This window comes from Erinaceus europaeus, chromosome 4, assembly GCF_950295315.1.
Source record: "Erinaceus europaeus chromosome 4, mEriEur2.1, whole genome shotgun sequence".
NCBI lineage: Eukaryota > Metazoa > Chordata > Mammalia > Eulipotyphla > Erinaceidae > Erinaceus > Erinaceus europaeus.
The window spans coordinates 150,270,407-150,291,489 of NC_080165.1; the positions used below are offsets into that span (position 1 = coordinate 150,270,407).

At 50.9% G+C, this 21,083-nt stretch overlaps 1 protein-coding gene across 1 annotated transcript; it reads right to left on the reverse strand.

Annotated features, from left to right (window-relative positions):
• Positions 1-481: 481 nt before the first annotated feature.
• PRDM13 (PR/SET domain 13) lies at positions 482-8,019 on the reverse strand. Its single transcript, XM_060190867.1, has 4 exons — positions 7,876-8,019; positions 6,303-6,434; positions 5,905-6,025; positions 482-2,076 (listed from the first exon to the last, which is right to left on the reverse strand). The coding sequence occupies exons 1-4, from the start codon at positions 8,017-8,019 to the stop codon at positions 482-484; spliced, it is 1,992 nt and encodes a 663-aa protein (XP_060046850.1).
• Positions 8,020-21,083: the final 13,064 nt, after the last annotated feature.

Below are 21,083 nucleotides of genomic sequence, written 5' to 3' on the forward strand. Positions count from 1 at the left end.
TCTCTTTATTTGGAAAGAGACAGAGAGAAGTTGAGAGGGGAGGGGGAGCCAGAGAGACACCTGCAGCCCTGCTTCACCACTCGTGAAGCTTTTCTCCCTGCAACCTGCAGGTGGGGGCCAGGGGCTCGAACCCGGCTCCTCTGCGCGCCGCGATGCGGGTGGGGGCCAGCGGCTCGAACCCGGCTCCTCTGCGCGCCGCGATGCGCGCCGCGATGCAGGTGGGGGCCAGCGGCTCGAACCCGGCTCCTCGCGCGCCGCGATGCAGGTGGGGGCCAGCGGCTCGAACCCGGCTCCTCGCGCGCCGCGATGCGATGTGCGCGCTCAACCCGCGGCGCCAGCACCTGCCTCCGAGACCTCCCTCCTCTCCAAACCCGGAGCCCCGTCTAAGCTTCAGGGACACTTCTGCCGGCCGACCGGTCGGCTCGCTCCCGGCACCCCCCCGCCCCGCCCCCACGCGCCCCTTCCCGGGCAAGGCGGTCGGTCACGGGCCCCGCGGGCCGCCCGCGCCGGCCTCCGGGTCGCCGTGGTCCTCGGTGAAGCAGACGTCCACGTCGCTGTCGTGGTCGCTCTGGGGCTGGCCGGCCGGGGCCCCCGGCGCGTCGTCCGCCTTGGCCGCGGCGAGCGGGCCGTGCCCGGGGTGGCGGGACTTGACGTGGCGCTCCAGGTCGCGGCGGCGCACCAGCACCTTGCCGCAGTGCTCGCAGCGGTAGGGCGTGTGGCCCTCGGCGTGCAGCCGGACGTGCTTGTTGAGGTTGCTGGGGTCTCCGAAGGGCCGCAGGCACACCTTGCACTTGAGCGGCTTGTAGCCCGTGTGCGTCCGCATGTGGATCTTGAGCCCGTACTTGCGCGAGTACAGCTTGCCGCAGTACAGACACAGGTGGCCCGCCTTGGGCTTCCCCGCAGCCGCGCCCGCAGCCGCGCCCGCAGCCGCGCCCCCCGCTCCGCCCGCGGCCACCACGTCCAGGCGGCCGCGGCCTTTGCCCGCCTCGGACAGCTGCCGCGCGTGCAGGGCGAGCTCCCGGTCGATGCTCGCCAGCGGGCCCAGCTCGGCCGGGCCGAGAGCCGCGGGGGCGGCGGGGCCCCCGAAATAAGACAGCGGCTCGGGGTACTTGAGCAGCCCGCCGAGGTGCAGTCTGAGCGGGTAGTAGGCGGCGGCGGCGGCGGCGGCGGCCGGGGAGCCGCACAGCAGCTCTCCGCCGCACACCGCGAAGGCCGGCATGACGGCGGGCAGGTGGCCGCAGTCGGCGCCGGGGAAGGCGGGCAGGGCGGGCAGGGCGGGCAGGGCGCAGCGCTCCAGGCGGAGGCCCGGCGCGGGCGGCGGCGGCGCGTAGCGCGCTCCGGGCAGGGCGGCGGCGGGCGGGCCGCGCTCCACGTGCTTGAAGGCCGACGCCCCACCCGCGGGCCCGGGCAGCAGCGGGAGGCCGCGCAGGGCCAGGCCGGGCGGCGGCGGCGGCGGCGGCGGGTCCCCGGCCAGCAGGCACTTGGGCTGGGGGTGCGGGGGATGCGGGTGCGCGTGGGGGTGGCCCGCCTGCTGCCCGATCGCCCCGCGCCCGCCCGCCCGCGCGCCCCCCAGCAGCCGCCCCCAGGCCAGCCCCGCCCCGGCCGGGCCGCCGCCCTCCTCCCGGTAGGGGTCTGCGTGCGCGGCCGCCGCCGCCCGGGCCGGGCCGGCGGGCTTGAAAGCCGAGCGCACCCCGGGGTAGAAGCCGAGCGACGGGCCGTGGCCCCGGGCGGCCCCGCTCACGTCCAGGGCGCGCTCCGCCGGATCTCTGCCCTTCTTGGGCGCGCCCCACCTGCCCGGGTGCGACGTGGGAGCCGAAGAGGCCTCGCGCTTGATGCCCTCGCGCGCCCCGCAGGCCGGGGCCGGGGCCGGGGGCGGCGGGGGCCGGGGGGCGCCAGCCGCGGGGAGGTCGGGCGCGGGCTTCGGGGACGCGGCGGGGGCGGCGCCCGGGCGCGCGGGGAGGTCGGGCTGCGGGGCGGCGCGGCCGCTGAGCGCGCAGTGGAAGCGCAGGTGCGCCTTGAGGCTGTTGGGGTACCGGAACGCCCTCCAGCAGTACCAGCAGATGTAGCGCTCCTCCCCTGAGACAGACAGACAGACAGACAGAGAGAGGGAGAGAGTGGGAGAGCGACCCCGTGAGAGGAGAAGGGCCAGCAGAGAAGGAAAAGACAGGCGCGGCCAAGGTAAAGAAGAAGAAGAAAGAAAGAAAAAAAAAAACAGATTGGGGGGACCAGAAGTTGTCTGGAGTCCAGCCGAGGTGCGTGTTTGGCTTCCCCCTTTGTAACAAAGCTCCCCCCCCCCCATCCCCACCACTACCAGAAGCCCACATGGCCAACTTGGTTACCATCCCCACCCTCGGGTGACACTCAGAGACCTAGAGGGGTGACCCGGGCCTTCCTTTCCAAGGAAGACTTCCTCCGGGCGATGGAGCCGCGCTCCGGAGGGCACCGCTCAGGCCGACTGGCGGGGAGAGGACGAGAGCGGTGCGCAGCTGTTGCTTTAAATCAAGTGCTGGGACTGCGCTGTGCCTGGGTCCATCTGTTGGGCTTTGCAGAATAGGTGGCGTATGTCAAGGAGTTTGGGAAAAACGGAACAAAGGCCAATCTGATAGTCGTGAGCGCCTCATTACCAGGCAAGACAATGTCTTGTATGTATGGGCCATATGTAATCATTCCTTTTCAGAGGACAACGTCTTTTATGTCCACACCCCACCCCTTCCACCCCCCTCCCAGCCTTAAACACTTTTGCCTGAAGTTTTCCTGGAGCGTGACCAACTGATGGACCACAGAGGGACTAGGATTTGCTAGTCTTGGAAATTAGTTGTATCTTTATTTCCTCTTTAACCCCATTTAATTGGATGAGAGAAAAGGGGAGGGGGAAGGATGGTGCCCTGATAGTCTTTAAAAAATAAAATAAAGAATGATGTCACATCATCATGTCAGCTGTTCCACCTGGTAATTAACTAAATCGTTTACTCCTAGACAGCTGCACAGCCAAAAGCTTAGTAAAGTCCTCAGGAGAAGATGCAATTTGCTTTGGGCTTGTTTTTTGTTGTTGTTGTTGTTGTTGTTTTGTTTTGTTTTGTTGGTGGGTTGAGAGGGAGAAGTTTTCAAGTGAGCCTCACCCCCAATCTGCGGGGACAACTAAGAGGCGTCTGTACAAGACATACTCTGATCACACAGTGAATGTGTTGCGGTGGTTAATCTTTACTCCAAAAAGTTACTTTACAGACCTGTAGTCTTGGCTTTCTTTTTAAATGCTGTGGTTGATAATACTAAATGGTAAGATGTTTTTGAATAAGAACTTAGTTCAGTGTACATGTCAGTCTCATTAAATGTAATGGAAAAGTTCATTTTTCTTGCTTGCACAAAAGCAACGTAAACTTCTAAGATGCCATTGCTGAAACAATAGAAAAATTCCAAATCGTCCTCCCTTCCTGTATCTTACTGCTGACTTTGCATGAAGTTAGTCACCCCAGTTAATGAAAGTTACAGTAAGGAGCCCTTTATTTCAGCTGGGAACCCAGAAAGAGCAGGCAGAGAGAGAGGCAGAGGAGGAGAAGAGGGTTGCCTGTGAGACCCTATCCCAGTTTTTAGAAAAGATTTAGGTAAAAAGGTCTCAGTATTTTTTATCTTGTAATGAACAACCATATGAAATAAATCATTTTTAATATAAGACTTCATTGGATCCCCTGATGTATGTATTGATTTAATGTCTTAAACAACCACCCTGCCCCTGAATTCAAAGCCTCCCTTTCATCCCCCCCTTTTTTTTTTTTCTAGAAAGAGAGTTTTCACAGACTGCACCAGAGTGACTCAACTGAATGCAAAGTCAAGTAAGCTTTGTTTTTTTAAACAAAGGCTATGTTTTCCTTATCTTTACTTCGGAAAGGAAGCCACTTAGTCAGTAGTGAAAAGTGAAAGAAGTGAAAGTCAATAGTGAAAAGTCAATAGTGAAAGAATAGCAACCATTCCTATTTCTTCCTCTTTGAAAGACTTGAGCTTTTTTATTTTACCGTAGCCAGTCGGCATGTTCTCTAGATTCTGAAATCAAACTAAGCCAAGGGTACCAAACACTTCACAAGTGACTTTGCTCCTCTCCTTCATGGGACCTTAAAGTAGGCAAGATTTCACAAATCCCAGAGCAAGTGCAAGTAGGAATTCAAAAGAACCCTCCCCCCCCCCAGAGGAAACTAGTGTCTGTTTTGACATCAGTTTGGGTTGGCAGATTATGCTTATAAACTCAGACTTGCTGGAATGAAAACATGAGGGTCACCACTCCAAAAAGTGATTTCATGCCCTGTAACAGTGCCTAAGGGAGGCATTCTGTTTGGAAACACCTGCCTCAAAAAGACCACTGTCCCTAGGAAGTGTTCTGTTACAGTAGAACATTTCAGAGCTCTTCGCTGTGGGACTTTCTGCTTGTTTCTTGGAAGGAAAGGTTACTGTAATGTGAGGTAAGCAAACAAACTACAAGATCATTATGGTGTATGGATGTGTACATATAAGCCTATCCACGCCCCTCAACAAATCAATAGAATTAATTTACAGGAAGCTCTGAAGTGAAATGATTAATGAAATAAACTTTATTCTTTTTCCTTTTTCTTTCTTTTTCTTTTTCTTTCTTTTTTTTTTTTTTTTTTTTTTTTTTGCCTCCAGGGTTATTGCTGGGGCTCAGTGCCTGCACTACGAATCCACTCACTGCTCCTAGAGGCTATTTTTCCCCATTTTGTTGCCCTTGTGCTTATTGTAGTTGTTATTGTTGTCATAGCTGTTGTTGTCATTGGATAGGACAGAGAGAAATGGAGAGAGGGGGAGAGAAAGATAGACACCTGCAGACCTGCTTCACCGCTTGCAAAGCGACCTCCTGCAGGTGGGAATCCCGGGGGCTCGAACCCCGGATCCTTAGGCCGGTCCTTGGGCTTTGCCATGGGCTGACTCCCACTTTATTCTGTCTTATTCATAAAGTACTAGTCTGTGACCCTGCTTTTAAAGGAATGTGATGGAGTAACTGAAGAAGAGAGCATGTCTAGATATTCAGCTGCATTTGTTTTGCTGACTTGTGCTCAGTCTTTAGGAGAAAAGAACACACTAGAACAATTAGCAACCAGAAGATCATGGGGGTTTGGTGCATGAAAAGAGTCTTCGTGTGTGCCATTCAGATTCAAGACTGAAAGCAACTTTGGTGCTGTGGTCTTTCTACCTCTATCTAAAAAGGGGAAAAAAATCACTAAAAATAAACAAAGGGAGTCTCGAGAGCTTAACTGTTTTAACATCTCCCAGCCTTTTCAAAGGAGTGTCCTAAGGGATGTTTGGGAATGTTTTCCCTGTGGTCACTGCATCTTAATGTGCATGAATCTGCTCTTGGCTTTGGAAGGAATCAAATAAATCTGAAGAGAAACTGGGATACATCCCAGATTCGAGTTGAGTAGGGAAGGGAAGATGAATGCATACTATTTAAATAGAAGGGCTTCAGTACCTGCCAACTGAGTAGCTGCAATTACCGTAATGCTTCTAAAACACTGTAGAAATATACTGCTCTCCCTCAAGCCACTGGAGAAGATGCCTGTCCACCTCATCTAACCGTATAAGGACTCTGATACTGGTCTGTCTTTATTGAGACTTAATTGAGTCAACTTAATTGTCTTTGAGTATGCAGGGGGTTCACGCATGGACCCCCATGCAGTTCCTGAAGGGCATGTGTGTTTTCCTTTCCATTGAAAGGAAGATTGTTATTGTCGCCATTGTTGTTTACTGTTGATGTTGCTTCTCTGCCTGTGCTTTTGAGCACCATGAATTCAGTTTTAAAGAGAGAGAGAGAGAGGGAGAGAGACAGGCACCCTTCAGGTCTGCTCAGACAGAGGGGGCAGTCGTCTTGCCACCCACCTCTCTCTGAGGCACAAGCAGTACCTTTCTCATCATGTGTTGGGGTCGCAGTCATGGGGATGTCGAACCACTGAGCCAAGGAGTTGGAATACCACACGGTCAGCTCCTCCCCTGGCTGGACATCTCGGAGTGCACGGTAGAATATCTAGAAATGCAAGAAACAGCTTGTTGACACTTACTGTCCTTTACTGGTCAAAAGACAACCAAGAGGAGAGGTGCCAGTTACCTGCTCTGACGCTATGTGACCCCAGAGAAACTCCTGTACCACTGTGAACCACAGGGCCCCATTCTCCAGACAGGAAAACAGTGCTGGGGCATTTAACTGAGCCCTCTAGCCAAAGAACGTTTCCCTCAGTATTTGTGGTCCCTTCGGGTTAGATGGGTCGCTAGAATGGGCCAGGGGAAGGGGGCGCCCACAGTACCTGTCCTCCAGGTAAGTCCGCAATAGCTTCCAGAGTCTGTTCCTGGGAGTTCCTGGCTGCGCGGATTAGGCCTATCCACTCCAGAGGGGAGCCCCCCGACTCGTCCACCAGCTCCCCTCTCACCATGCGTACCTGCAGCACAAGCACTGATGGTTCTCCCCACGCCAAGACCAGAGCCTCAACCCTGGAGGGAAGTTGACCAGCCACCCCCACCCGCCCTGAGAAAGTCCTTCTGGTCGCAGTGGCTAGGGTTGTGGGATTCTGGGAGGCTGCCTCCTCTGGAACCCTGTTGGAGAAAAGAGGATGAAGGGGGGCCGACTAGTTTATCAGCCCTGCTTCAGCCCGGCTCGGCAACTGGAGCGACAAGGGAGGGTCTCGAGCGCCAGGGGTGCACCTAGACCCCCAGCCCCGGCTCTGCCTCTTGCCAGGGCGCGGACTTTGAGCAGCCAGAAGTAGCACTCAGAGCGTCCCCTGTCCCTTCTGCACCGAGCCGAGGTGTGGAGGTGTTTGACGGCCCAGCTGCGAAGTGTGAAAGCCGGAGACAGACCATTTAAAAGCGATTAAAGCGCATCTCAGAGGAAGGCGGAGTACGCTGCAAACCGGGCTCTGGGTTGCTAGGAAAATGGGTGGGTGAGAAGCCAAATGCAGGTCGCTTTGGACACTGGAATACGAAGGGGGAAGCCGTGTGCGTAGCAGCCCCCAGCACCGTGGTCCTCTTCCACCCACGACCAGCCCCCCACCCGGCCTTGTGGTCCAGGTTTTCAGGCTGGGGCGCCGCGGGGTGGGGTTGGGGGTGGCGGATGTTTAAATTCAGTCTCAGAAGCGCTTGGGGAGGGGAGGGCTGGCGGTGTGTGTGTGTGTGTGTGTGTGTGTGTGTGTGTGTGTGTGTGTGTGTGTGTGTGTGTGTGCAGATCTGACGAGCTGGCCCAGATGTGTCTTGGGAACTTGGACTCCCAGACCTTGGCCGCCAGTTCTGCGACCCGATCATCCATGCGGGTAGGCGACCCTTGTCCTCGAACCCGAGTCAGAGCTCGCACCTGGGTCAGCCACGGACCCCCCCCCCACCACCACCACCTCAAGCACAAGCAGGCATCCGCGGGGAGGGAAAGAGGGGCGGGCTAAATTCTAGGAATCCAATTTCTCCAAGGTCATTTTTTTTTTGAGATGAGATTAAATTGTTTCATGATAAATCACACCTCTAAGGAACATATTCGGATCACAAAGTGAGACAAGGCCCCCACGCTCCGCAGTCCTTGAGAAAAAGCAGGCGGTCAGCAGAAGTAGCGGTGGGGGCTGCGGGGGTGGGCGCCTCTGCTCCCAGCTTGTAAAGGACCCCACGCACCCCATCGGGGCCGCGTCCCCCCTCTCGGCCACTTCCTCGCCCTGCAGTCCGGACCCCACCCCCATCCCAGTGCAGCTCTCAGTTAATGCGATCGGAACCCCCTTCCACCTGGCAGAAGTGGCAGGTAGCGAGCCCTCTGCGCCCCTTTCCTGCGCCTGGACCTGGGCCAGGGCCTGGGCCTGGGCCGCGCGGGGCGAAGGACGAGGGGCCGGAGGTCGCAACGGCCGGTACCTTTTTCTTGGGCCCGGGCTCCCTGCGGTCTGACAGGTACTTGCCGAGCTTGAAGGTCCCGGGCACCGGGCCGAGGCGCAGGCCGGCGGGGATGCAGCAGTCGGCGCTCACGCTGGTGGCCGGGGCGCGGGCGGCCGCGTACATCTCTGCGCCGGGGCGCGCGGGGGCCTGTGCGGGGAGCGCCGCGGAGCCGGAGCCGGAGCCGGAGCCGGAGCCGAGCCGAGCCGCGCCGCGCCGTGCCGCGCCCCGACGTGCGCCCCGCGCCCCGCGCCCGCCCCGCGGAGTGACAGTGACGCGGCCGGGCATGCACCGCGTCTTTTCTAGCTGCGCGCGCGGGCGGGCGGGCGGGCGGGCGGCCGTGCGCCTTTTGGCGCCGCGGGTGCAAGGGCGCGGAGTTTGGTGAGAGAGTCGCTCTGCACAGCAGCTGCACGGTCCCACCCGAGAGGGTCACATGGAGTGGTTCCCTCAGCCCCCTGCATAATCGAGGCCTCTGAATGGCTGGCGCACAATGGTCCAGGCGACCTTCCCATTCCTAAAAATCCAATTTGTCAAGGGCAAAGAAAAGGGGCTGGTGAATCAAAGGTCCGGCGGGGCCATTAATCCTCAGCATGGGGCATTGTCCTCGAGACAGTTACGATATTTTAAGTGACAAATCCACTGTATAATTTCTCCATAAATTTTACTTCCTTTCATTGTTCGCCGACAAACCAGTTTTGGGAAATAAGTGACTACTTTAAGTCTACTTGGCTGATTCCTTTGAGCCTTGGTCAACTTCAAAGATTTTTAATTCTCTCCCCTTGGCTTTATTGTAAAGGAGATTAAACAAAGAGATGAGGACTGTTTGGAGGACTTGTTAACTTCTATTGATTTCTGGCGTGTGCCATACAGAAATTAGGCAGGTACTTGATGGGAAAACACCAGAAAATACGTACACTTTTTAAATAACGGCCATATTACCATTTCAGGGGATTGGGTTCAGGCCAGTGGTCTATTTAGAAAGAATCATTCCCTCTGTCCAGTTCTGCCCCGAAATGGGAAGCGTCCAGAACCAGTCCTGGGAAGCTAAGTCAGATATGCCTGGTTGTTCTCGTATGCACACTAGACCCACACTTTCTTTGGAGAATAGCAAGTGACCGCAGGGTGGCAGCTAAGCTTGAGGACTCCGTGCCCTGACAGCTCCCCAAGGGCCGAAGAGCATTCCGCTGCCGGCTAGATTTCTAATCACGCCAGCCCTCCAACTCAAGCCCTGTTCGCCTTTAAGTTAAAACAACAACAATAACCACACAGCCCAGACGTTGGGGGGAGGGCATTAACTTCCCCAGAGTGAGCAAACTGGATCTTTCTTTCTTTCTTTCTTTCTTTCTTTTTTTAAGGGGGGGGGGAGATAAGTCACTCTCAAAGGTAATGAAGAAGAGACAGGATGGGCACCTTTCTGGGCTAGGACAGGTATGCTGGAGTTAAACCAGAGCGCTCTAGTTTTCTTTTAGAGTCGCCTCCAGTTTGTGTAGGGGCGGTTACCTTAATAAAGAAGTCATCAAATACTTGTAATAGTTCTGCCTACCACCTGTGTCACAGACGCTGCTTCCTGTCTCATATGGACTGAGACCAGGTTCCGACACACTGTTCCCAAAAGGATCAGCAAGTTTCTGGGTTTTTCTGGTCTAACAAGTGGGCACAGGATTCCCAAATTCTTTGCCAGCTCTGCTCAAGGAGGGTGCAGGGTGTTTGTTTGTTTATTTGTTTTGGTAGATCTTTATTTATTCATTTACTGCATATAGACAGAAGCTGAAGTGGAGGGGATTGAGGTCAAAAGAAAGCAAGACACTTCACTGCTCATGAAGCCCCACACACAAGTGGGGACGGGGGGGGGGGGGGGACTTGAACCCGGGGCCTTGTGCATGGTAAGATGTGAGCCACTACCCGACCCTGGAAGGTACAGTTCTTAGTGCAGTGTGAAGGAGGAGGGAGTAACTCTGATTAACTAGTACGCAGACACAAGGTGGCAGCACCAGTGACTGCTTTATGCCTGAGAGAGGCTCCAAGTGACACTCGTTGGTGACCTGTGTTGGTTATGCTGGACACAGTCAAAGGGCTTGGGTTTCTTTATTTAGCCTGTACCCTGTTACTCAAGACTCAGGAAAAATCACTGAATTGCTTCAGACCCTCTGCCTCCCAGTCCATAAAATGGGAATCAGGATGCAGACAGATCCTCGGGCTCCTTTGCAAAGCTAATGTCACAGCAATGATGTTATGCCTATGAGAGTAAGTCCGTCTTTGAGAGTTTCATAATGGGGCAATCTAGGAGAAGTCAAAAGTCCCGAATATCAGCGTCTCTAGTCAAATGCCAGGAAGACATGGGAAAGATCAGCGTCAGGTGACCCGGGAGGTGGCGCTGTGGGTAAAGCACTAGACTCTCAAGCATGAGGTCTTGAGTTCAATCCCCAGCAGCACATGTACCAGAGAGATGTCTGGTTCTTTCTCTCTCCTATCTTTCTTATCAGTCAATAAAGAAAACCTTAAAAAAGGAAGGATCAGCATCAGTGCTAATGACTGGGATGGCGGTGAGAGTTGTTCAGTCTCAGTGCCCACAGACTCTGTCCTCTCTGAATTTGCAGCCAAGCCAAGACCAGGGCCACTTTCTAAAGGACTTGCAGGTGAGTTTTTCTTTTTCTTTCTTTCTTTCTTTCTTTCTTTCTTTTTTTTAATTATCTTTGTTTATTGGATAGAGGCAACCAGAAATTGAGAGGAAGGGGGAGAGGGAGAGAGAGAGAGAGACACCTGCAGCCCTGCTTCACCACTTGTGAAGCTTTCCCCCTGCAGGTGGAGACCAGGGGCTTGAAACCCCGGTCCTTCTCAACCAGGTGCACCACCGCCTGGCCCCTGAGGTTTTCTTCTATAACCTTCATTTACTTCTCTGCCTGCAGTGGGAAAAGGGAGTCTTTGATCCGAGGCCCATGAATGGCAAAAGGGGGGGGGGGAGAGAGGAAGCCCCTCTGAAGAGTGGAGGGCCATAAGTTTAAGCCGTGAACATGTCCCTCTAACCTCTGGCCTGGCGACTCTGGAGTGACACCCCCATTTCAATTACCAGCTCACTGCAAGCTGGAAGAGAGAGCGCAGGCCTGGGTTCAAGGCTCCTCCCCAGCCCTCCTTAATGAGTGAAAAAGCGTGAACGACACGCGAACAATTTTATCAATAGGACAATGTAAAGGCTGACTGAGGAAAGTTATTTATTAATATAGCCAATTGTGACTGGTTCCCAGCCCAACGAGAAGAAAGGGGCTATGCTAGAGGCATTCACACCAGCTAGCTGGGAGTTTCATTCTGTCCTCTGGCTCAGAGTTGAAGTTCCCCAAGTGAAATAAATTGTCCACAAAGGAGGAAAAGGAACACATTTTCTTTTATTTTTCCCTTCGCTAAAAAGCAAGGGTGAAACCAATCTAATGTGCGCAGTGGAGCAAGTTGGGCCATGAAAGGCTGGGTGTTAAAAGTAAAAGCGGGCTGTGTAGCAAATGGGATGGAAAATTAAATGAAATTAAATAGCTTGAACGGCCGTATTGTCCCTTATTAAAAAGACACATTAATTACATGGTCTCCGCCTTAGTCAAAGACAATGTTGAGACTCAATCAAAACATTCCACTCGGCTTTTTTTTTTTTTTTTAACTTAAAATCGGCATCCAGGGGCCCCGTTGAAGCGAAATCCTTTCTGCACCGAGGTGCGTAGCGAGACGGTTTCTTTTTTTCTTTTTCTTCTTTCTTTCTCTCTCTCTCTCTCTCTCTCTCTCTCTCTCTTTTGGAGGGGGGGTTGTAGTGGGAGTCCCGAGGCCCAGAGCCTGTGTACCCGGCGCTAGAGCTGCCCCCTCCCCGCAACAGGTCCCGTCACGCGGCCTGGGTGCGGGCGGGCGCGGCGGCTCCCGCAGGTCGGGGCAGGGGCTCCGGTGGCCGAGCGCGGGGACCCGCCCGCCGGGCTGAGCCCTTGCGGGGCTGTCAGTCTCCCGGGAGCCGAGTCGCGGGGTCTCTGTTGGCGGGGGGTAGATGTAGCCCCTGGGCCGGACGCCCCAGCAGATCCCGGGTCGGAGCGGAGCAGGGCGGGTGCCGGCCCCCGGGGTGTCCGCCGCGGGCGGGCGGGGAGGCGGGCGGGGGGCTCCGGGCGGACCGGCTGCGCGGCCCCCGCCCCCGGCGCGGGTGGGACCCTGAGGTCGGGGCTGAATGGGGCTGTGGGAACGCCACCAGATGACACGCCGAGGTCTGGGCCACTGTCTCCTTCACTGAAAGGCGGGCGGGGTGGGGAGGGCTCGCTGGCGTGCAGGCGGTGGCCCCCGGCTAAGCGCCAGGATCCGGGTTCCAGGCCCCGGCTCCCCACCCGCAGCAGGGGCGCGAAGCCTGTCTGCAGGTGTCTCTCTCTCTCTCCCTCTCTCTCTCTCTCCCTCTCTCCTCTCTCCGTTTCTCTCTGTCCTATACAATAAAATGGGGGGGAGAGGATGGCCACCAAGAGCAGTGGATTCGTAGTGCAGGCGAGGAGCCCTAATGATGACCCTGGAGGCAAAGAAAAAAAGATTAGAAAGGAAGAAGAAGGAGGAAGGAAGGAAGGAAGGAAGGAAGGAAGGAAGGAAGGAAGGAAGGAAGGAAGGAAGGTAGGAAGGAAGGAAGGAAGGAAAAGAAAAGAAAAAAGAGAGAGAGAGAGAGAGAAAGAAAGAAAGAAGAGAAAGAGAAAGAAGTGAAGGAAGGAAGGAAATAACGGGTACACAGAGGTCAGGAGGGTCCAAGCTCACCAGCGGGATCAGCCCAGACCGGACTCCGTGTGTGTGTGTGTGTGTGTCTGTGTGTGTGTGTCTGTGTGTGTCTGTGTGTGCGTGTCTGTGTCTGTGTGTGTGGTGTGTGTATGTGTGTGTGTGTGTCTCTGTGTGTGTGTCTGTGTCTGTGTGATTGTGTCTGTGTGTGTCTGTGTGTGTGTGTGGGGGGGTGTCTGTGTGTGTGTGTGGTGTGTGTGTGTGTGTCTGTGTGTGTGTCTGTGTGTGTGTGGTGTGTGTGTGTGTCTGTGTGTGTATGTGTGTCTGTGTGTGTGTGTGTGTGTCCGTCCCTTGGAAGCGACTCAGTAAAAGTATTCAGAGTCTCTCTCAAGTTGCCTTTTAACCAGAGCTCCCCAACTTATTTCTTGGTTCTTTCGGTTGACATGGTGCAAAGAAAAGTCAGCGAGTGTGCGGCTGAATCGCCTGTCTCGGCACCTCCACATTCAGCGCCTCTGCCGGCCGCTGCCCTGCCGAATGAGCCCGCGCTCAATTCGATTTTCCTTGCTGCTGGGCACATTTAGGAGCGCCTCTATTTGTGAAGTTCATTTCTAGGCAAATGTATTCAAGAGCTGACGGGAATGAATAGGACCGTGTGTCAGCCGCCCCTAATTGGGATTAAAGCACTTAGGAGCATATGCAGAGAGTGACAGAAATTCTCAGGTCGCATTGTACTCACACTTCCACCCGCTTGGACACTCCCTCTCCAAGGGAGATTTATAAAGCTTGCCAGAGAGAAACTGAGGAAAATAAAAGCGAAACGGAAAAGAAGGGACTAATGGCTGAGGACGAGGCTGAGCCTCAGCAAGTGGTGGTGACAGCCTAGCAGAAAAGGTGCCGGGTAATTGACCGCGGGCGGGCGGGCGGGCGCTCTGCTCTGCACCCTTTCACCAGAAGGCGGAGAGTTAAAAGGCCAAATAAAGATGTTCTTAAGATTCCCAGACGCTGCCTCCCCACCTCTCTCTCTCTCTCTCTCTCTCTCTCTCTCTGTGTGTGTGTGTGTGTGTGTGTGTATCCCTCCCTCTTTTCCCTTGCAGAGTTTGTCTTTCCCTTTAAAGCAATAATAAAATGCATTTTGATATCTGAACTGGGGAGAGGGAGTCAAAAGAAACACAAGTACCTTCTTTTGTCTGTTCAAAAGAACTGAGCACCCCAATGAGTGTCTTAGCACGTGCCAAATAAACATGTTAAAAGATGAGAATAAGTGCATATGTACAGTCCGACTGTTATGCAGACACATGATCTCCACCCTGAAGTTGACTAGGATCCTAGAAGAGCAAACAGCCTGGAGCTGAGACTGATGTCTAAGCAGAGAACCTCTTTCAGCCCTCAGCCAGTCCCTGGGGAGTAGAGTCACACTCAGCAGGTGAGTCCTGAGCACAAGGAGAGCGACAGACAAAAAAGAACTCCAGAATATCTAGAGTTTGCTTTTTCTTTTCTTTTTTAATTCCTTTAAATCCACCAGGAAACAGGGATTTTCTTGGTGGTAATTCAGCTAGCGGGCAGTAGGAGACCCCGTTGGGTTTTGTTTCATTCAGACGTGGGGTCATATCAATGTAGTTCCAGCTAAATGTTACTTTGGAGATGATTGTTTGTACCAGAGCCCTGCTCAGTTCTGGCTTATGGTGATGCTGGGGATTGAACCTGGGACTTTTGCTGCCTCAAGCAGGGGAGTCTTGTAGCATAACCATGATGTTATCTTCCCCATTTTTTTTCTCTTTAAACATATTTTATTGATTTATATTTTTTTATAGAGATAGAGAGAAGGAGCCCGGTGGTGGTGCACCTGATTGAGTTCAAGGGCCTGAGTTCAAGCCCTCAGTCCCCCACCTGCAAGAGGAAGCTTTATGAATAGTGAAGCAGGGCTGTAGGTGTCTCTCTCGCCCTGTTTATCTCCCCCTTCCCTCTTCAAATTCTCTCTGTCCCTATACAAAGTAGTAAACAAATAAGTAAATAAGAGATAGAGAGAAACTGACAGGGAAGGGGGAGATAAAAAGAGAAAGATGACTAGCACAAGGATCCCAGCTCCCCACCTGTAGGGGAGTCGCTTCACAGGCGGTGAAGCACGTCTGCAAGTGTCTATCTCTCCCCCTCTCTGTCTTCCCCTCCTTCATTCCCTCTGCCCTATCCAACAACGGTGACATCAGTAACAACAATAATAACTACAACAACAACAACAAAAAATAAACCAGGGGCAACAAAAGCGACTAAATAAATAAACAAATAAATGGAAAGACACCTGTAGCCCTGCTAGTGAAGCTTTCCCCTCCGGGGGGGATGAGGGCTTGCAGGCCAGCTCAGTACCACCACCCACCCCAGATTTTTTTCCACCCTAGTTTGCATGGAAGCATAGAAAGAGAAGAGATAAAGAAGGTTATGTGTGAATGTGGAGAAGGGAAAATAATGTCCTCCAGGTGGTGGCACAGTGGATAAAGCATTGGACTCTCACGCATGAGGTCCCACATTCAATCCCTGGCAGCACATGTACCAGAGCGATATTCTTTCTCTCTCTCTCTGCCTGTCATTCTTATTGATAAATAAAATCTTAAAAAGGGAGGGATAATAATCATTATTTTCTCCTTTGTAATAATTTTGTAATAATTATTTTGTAATAATTTTCTAAATAAAACTGACCTCCTGAATGCAGTATTTCTTTTTTTATATATTTATATTTATTTATTTATTCCCTTTTGTTGCCCTTGTTGTTTTATTATTGTAGTTGTTACTGATGTCGTCGTTGTTAGATAGGACAGAGAGAAATGGAGAGAGGAGGGGAAGACAGAGAGGGGGAGAGAAAGACAGACACCTGCAGACCTGCTTCACCGCCTGTGAAGCGACTCCCCTGCAGGTGGGGAGCCAGGGCTTGAACCAGGATCCTTATGCCGGTCCTTGTGCTTTGTGCCACATGCGCTTAACCCGCTGCGCCACCGCCCGACTCCCTGAATGCAGTATTTCTAGAGAAACAAGTTCACCAGGACTCAAACTCCCTTCCTGGCGCCTAAAGGAGACGTGGAGACGTCTGTATCAGTTCATCAGTCGAGAGCCCTTTGTGTGGTCTCCGCTTCTTTGCTATTATATACAGTGACATTATTTTTTTAATTTCCTTATTGGGGGATTAATGTTTCACATTCAACAGTAAATACAATAGTTTGTACATAACATTTCTCAGTTTTCCACATAACAATACAACCCCCACTGGGTTCTCTGTCATCCTGTTCCAGGACCTGAACTCTCCCCCCACCCACCCCAGAGTCTTTTACTTTGGTGCAAGACACCAGGTCCAGTTCAGGTTCTACTTGTGTTTACTCTTCTGATCTTGTTTTCAACTTCTGCCTGAGCGTGAGATCATCCCATATTCATCCTTCTGTTTCTGACTGATTTCACTTAACATGATTACTTCAAGCGCCATCCTAGACGGGCTGAAAATGGTGAAGTCACTGTTTTTAATAGCTGAGTAGTATTCCACTGTGTATACAGACCACAACTTGCTCAGCCACTCATCTGTTGTTGGACACCTGGGATGCTTCCAGGTTTTGGCTATTACAAATTGTGCTGCCAAGAACATATGTGCACACAAATCTTTTTGGATGGGTGTGTTGGGTTTCTTAGGATCTATCCCCAGGAGAGGAATTGTAGAATCATAGGGAAGATCCATGTCTAGCCTTCTGAGAGTTCTCCAGACTGTTCTCCACAGAGGTTGGACCAATTGACATTCCCACCAGCAGTGCAGGAGGGTTTCTTTGACCCCACACCCTCTCCGGCATTTGCTGCTGTTACCTTTTCTGATGTCTGACATTCTCACAGGAGTGAGTGGTATCTCATTGTTGTCTTTATTTGCATTTCTCTGATAATCCAAGACTTGGAGCATTTTTTTCATGTGTTTCTAGGCCTTTTGGATCTCTTCTGTGGTGAATATTCTGTCCATGTCCTCTCCCTATTTTTGGATGGGGTTGTTTTCTTGTTGTTGAGTTTGGCAAGCTCTTTATATATTCTGGTTATTAGCTACTTGTCTGATGTATGGCATGTAAAGATCTTCTCCCATTCTGTGAGGGGTCTCTTGGTTTGGGTAGTGGTTTCTTTTGCTGTGCAGAAGCTTTTCAATTTGATGTAGTCCCATAGGATTATACTTTCCTTAGTCTTCTTTGTGTTTTTTTTTTAAGTTTTTTTTAAATTTATTTTTATTTTTTATTTATTTATTCCCTTTTGTTGCCCTTGTTGTTTTATTGTTGTAGTTATTATTGATGTCGTTGTTGTGGGATAGGACAGAGAGAAATGGAGAGAGGAGGGGAAGACAGAGAGGGGGAGAGAAAGACAGACACCTGCAGACCTGCTTCACCGCCTGTGAAGGGACCTGCTTGAAGGTGGGGAGCCAGGGGCTCGAACCGGGATCCTGACGCCAGTCCTTGAGCTTAGCGCCACCTGCGCTTAACCTGCTGCGCTACAGCCCGACTCCCCTTTGTGTTTTTTTAAACTATTTTTTATTGATTTAATAATGATCAGCAAGACTGTAGAATAAGACAGGTATAATTCCGCACATTTCCCACCACTAGAGCTCCAAATCACATCCCCTCCACATCACATCACATCCCCTCTCTTGAAAGCTTTCCTATTCTTTTTTTTTTTATTGGGGGATTAATGTTTTACATTCAATAGTAAATACAATAGCTTGTACATGCATAACATTTCTCAGTTTTCCACATAACAGTACAACTCCCACTAGGTCCTCTGTCATCCTTTTTGGATCTGTACTCTCCCCTCCACCCACCCACCCCAGAGTCTTTTACTTTGGTGCAATACACCAACTTAGTCTTTTTTATAATTGGATTCGTTTCATTGAAGATGTCTTTAAAATTTATGTGGAAAAGAGTTCTGCCAATATTTTCCTCTAAGTATCTGATAGTTTCTGGCCTGACATCCAAGTCCTTTTGTGTTTGGTGAAATACAGTGGTTCAGTTTCATTCTTCTGCATGTTTCAACCCATTTTGTCCAACTCTATTTGTTGAAGAGACTCTGCTTTCCCCATTTAGTAGTCTGGGCCCCTTTGTCAAAGATTAGATGTCCATAGATATGGGGCCTCATTTCTGGGCTCTCAATTCTATTCCACTGGTCAATGTATCTATTCATGTTCCAGTACCAAGCAGTTTTGATGACAACAGCCCTATAATACAATTTGAGATCTAGGAGTATGATGCCTCCAGTTCTAGTCTTTCTTCTCAAGATTGTTTTTGGCAATTCTAGGTCTTTTCTGGTTCCAGATAAACATTTGTAGCATTTGTTCTATTCTTCTAAAAAAAATGCGGTTGGGATCTTGATGGGGATAGCATTAAATTTGTAGATGGCTCTGGGTAATATATTCATTTTGATGATGTTAATTCTTCCAACCAGTGAACATGGAATATCTTTCCACTTCTTTACATCTTTTTCAATTTCCTTAAGTAGTGACTCATAATTTTCAGTATACAAGTCTTTCACTTCTTTGGTTAGGTTTATTCCTAGGTATTTTATTGTTTTGTTTTGTTTTGTTGCTATAGTAAAAGGAATTGATTTCTGGATTTCTTCTTCTTCTAACTTAGTGTTTGCATAGAGGAATGCCACTGACTTTTGAATGTTAATTTTGTAGCCTGACACCTTACTGTATTGCCTGGTGATTTCCAAAAGCTTCTTGCTGGGTTCCTTAGGTTTTTCTATGTATACTATCATGTCATCTGCAAATAGGGAGAGTTTGACTTCTTCTCTTCCAATCTGTATGCCTTGAACTTCTTACTCCTGCCTGATGGCTATGGCAAGAACTTCCAACACTATGTTGAATAGTAATGGTGATAGTGGGCAGCCCTGTCTAGTACCTCATCTGAGGGGAAATGCTTCCAGTTTTTCACCATTGAGTATGATGTTGGCTGTAGGTTTGCTATATATAGACTCCACTATCTTCATGAATTTTCCATCTATTCCCATTTTCTTATTTTATTTTATTTTATTTATTCCCTTTTGTTGTTTTTTTATTGTTGTAGTTATTATTGATGTCGTTGTTGTTGGATAGGACAGAGAGAAATGGAGAGAGGAGGGGAAGACAGAGAGGGGGAGAGAAAGATGGACACCTGCAGACCTGCTTCACCGCCTGTGAAGGGACCTGCCTGCAGGTGGGGAGCCGGGGGCTCGAACCGGGATCCTGATGCCGGTCCTTGAGCTTAGCGCCACCTGCGCTTAACACGCTGTGCTACAGCCCGACTCCCCTATTCCCATTTTCTGTAGTGCTTTGATCATAAAGGGATGTTGTATATTGTCAAAGGCTTTCTCTGTATCTACTGATATGACCATGTGGCTTTTGGTCTTTCTTTTTGTTGATGTGGTGGATCACATTGGCTGATTTATATATATTAAACCAACCTTGTATGCCTGGGATAAACCCCACTTGGTCATGATGAACAATCTTTTTAATACACTGCTGTATCTGGTTGGCTAGAATTGTGTTCAATATTTTAGCATCTATGTTCATCAGAGATATTGGCCTACAGTTTTCTTTTCTGGTTGTGTCCCTGTCTGCTTTTGGTATCAAGGTGATGTGGCTTCATAGAAGCTGGAAGGGAGTATTTCTATGTCTTCAATCTTCTGGAAGACTTTTGAAAGTAGAGGTTTTAACTCTTCCTTGAAGGTTTGGTAGAATTCATTTGTAAAACCATCTGGTCCAGGACTTTCATTCTTGGGAAGGTTTTTGATAACGGTTTCCATTTCATTAGCTGTGATGGGCCTGTTCATATCATCTAGTTCCTCTTTACTTAATTTTGCAAGTTCATAGGTATCTAGGAAATCGTCCATTTCCTCAAGGTTCTCTAGCTTGGTGGCATATAGTTGTTCATAGAAGCCTCGCATGATATGTTGAATTTCTGCAGTGTCTGTTGTGATATCTCCTCTTTCATTTACTATCCGATTTATTTGGGTCTTCTCCCTTTTTTGTTTTGTGAGTCTAAATAAAGGTTTGCCGATTCTGCTTACTCTTTTGAAGAACCAACATTTACTTTCATTGATCTTTTGTATGGTTTTCTTATTTTCAATGTATTTATTTCTGCCATAATTTTAGTTATTTCTGTCCTTCTGGTGGCTTTAGGGTTCCTTTGTTCTTCTTCTAGGTCTTTAAGATGTGCAATCAGGCTGTTTATTTGTGTTTTTTCTTGTTTCCTAATATGTGCTTGTATGGCTATGAACTTCCCTCTCAGTACTGCCTTAGCTGTGTCTCAAATATTTTGATAGCTTGTGTCTTCATTTTCATTGAGCTCTCGAAACATTTGATTTCTTCCTTTAAGGTGTGCAGTCAGGTTGTTTATTTGTGCAAGGATCCCGGTTTGAGCCCCCGGCTCCCCACCTGCAGGGGGGTCGCTCCACAAGCAGTGAAACAGGTCTGCACGTGTCTGTCTTTCTCTCCCCCTCTCTCTTCCCTGCCTCTCTCGATTTCTCTGTTCTATCCAACAACAACAGCAATAACAACAACAAGGGCAATACAATGGAAAAAAATAGTCTCCAGGAACAGTGGATACACGTTGCAGGCACAGAGCCCCAGTGACAATCCTGGAGGGGAAAAAAAAAAAATCCATACCCTATGGAGAATACAGGAAAAGGACAAAAGCTGGTTTCCTTGTCTGTAGCACGCTGGCCCTGAGTTGTACAGATTCCAAACTACAGCCCAGGGGCCTGGGGCTGGCACACCCAGATGAGCAAAGGCACTGCCGGGCACAAGGCCCTGGCTCCAGCCCCAGGCGGGATGGGTACTGTTTTCTGTCACGTGCTTCCTTGTCAGGGAAGGCAGAGAAGCTTACCTCCCACCCCTCCACTGCTGCAGCTTGGCTTGCCTGCAGCACCCTGAAACCCTAGTGCCTCCCAATGCTCACAGTTTAAGATGTCTCAAGGATTTTCCCATGCTGGCTGGGGAGACAGCACAGTGGTTATGCAAATAGACTTTAGTGTCTGAGGCTCTGAAGTCCCGGGTTCAATCCCTAGCACCAGCATAAACCAGAGCTGGGCAGTGCTCTAGCAATACACACACACACACACACACACACACACATATATATATATATTAAATTAATAAATAAAATGCAGGCCCAGGGGGTGGGTGGGTGGAGTGGTGGTGCACCTGGTTGAGCACACATGATACAGTGCGCAAGGACCCAGGTTTGAGTCCCCATCCCCACCTGTAGGTGGAAAGCTTCCCGAGAGGTGAGGCAGGGCTGCGGCGTCTCTCTGTTTCACTCCCTCTCTACCTCCTCCATCCTCTCAATTTCTGGCTGTATCTGTCTAATACGTAAAGATAGTAAAAACAGGGGGGCAGATGGTGGCGCACCTGGTTAAGCACTCGCATGACAGTGCACAAGGCCCCAGGTTCAAGCCCCTGATCCCCTGCAGGGGGAAAGCTTCACAAGTGGTGAAGCAGG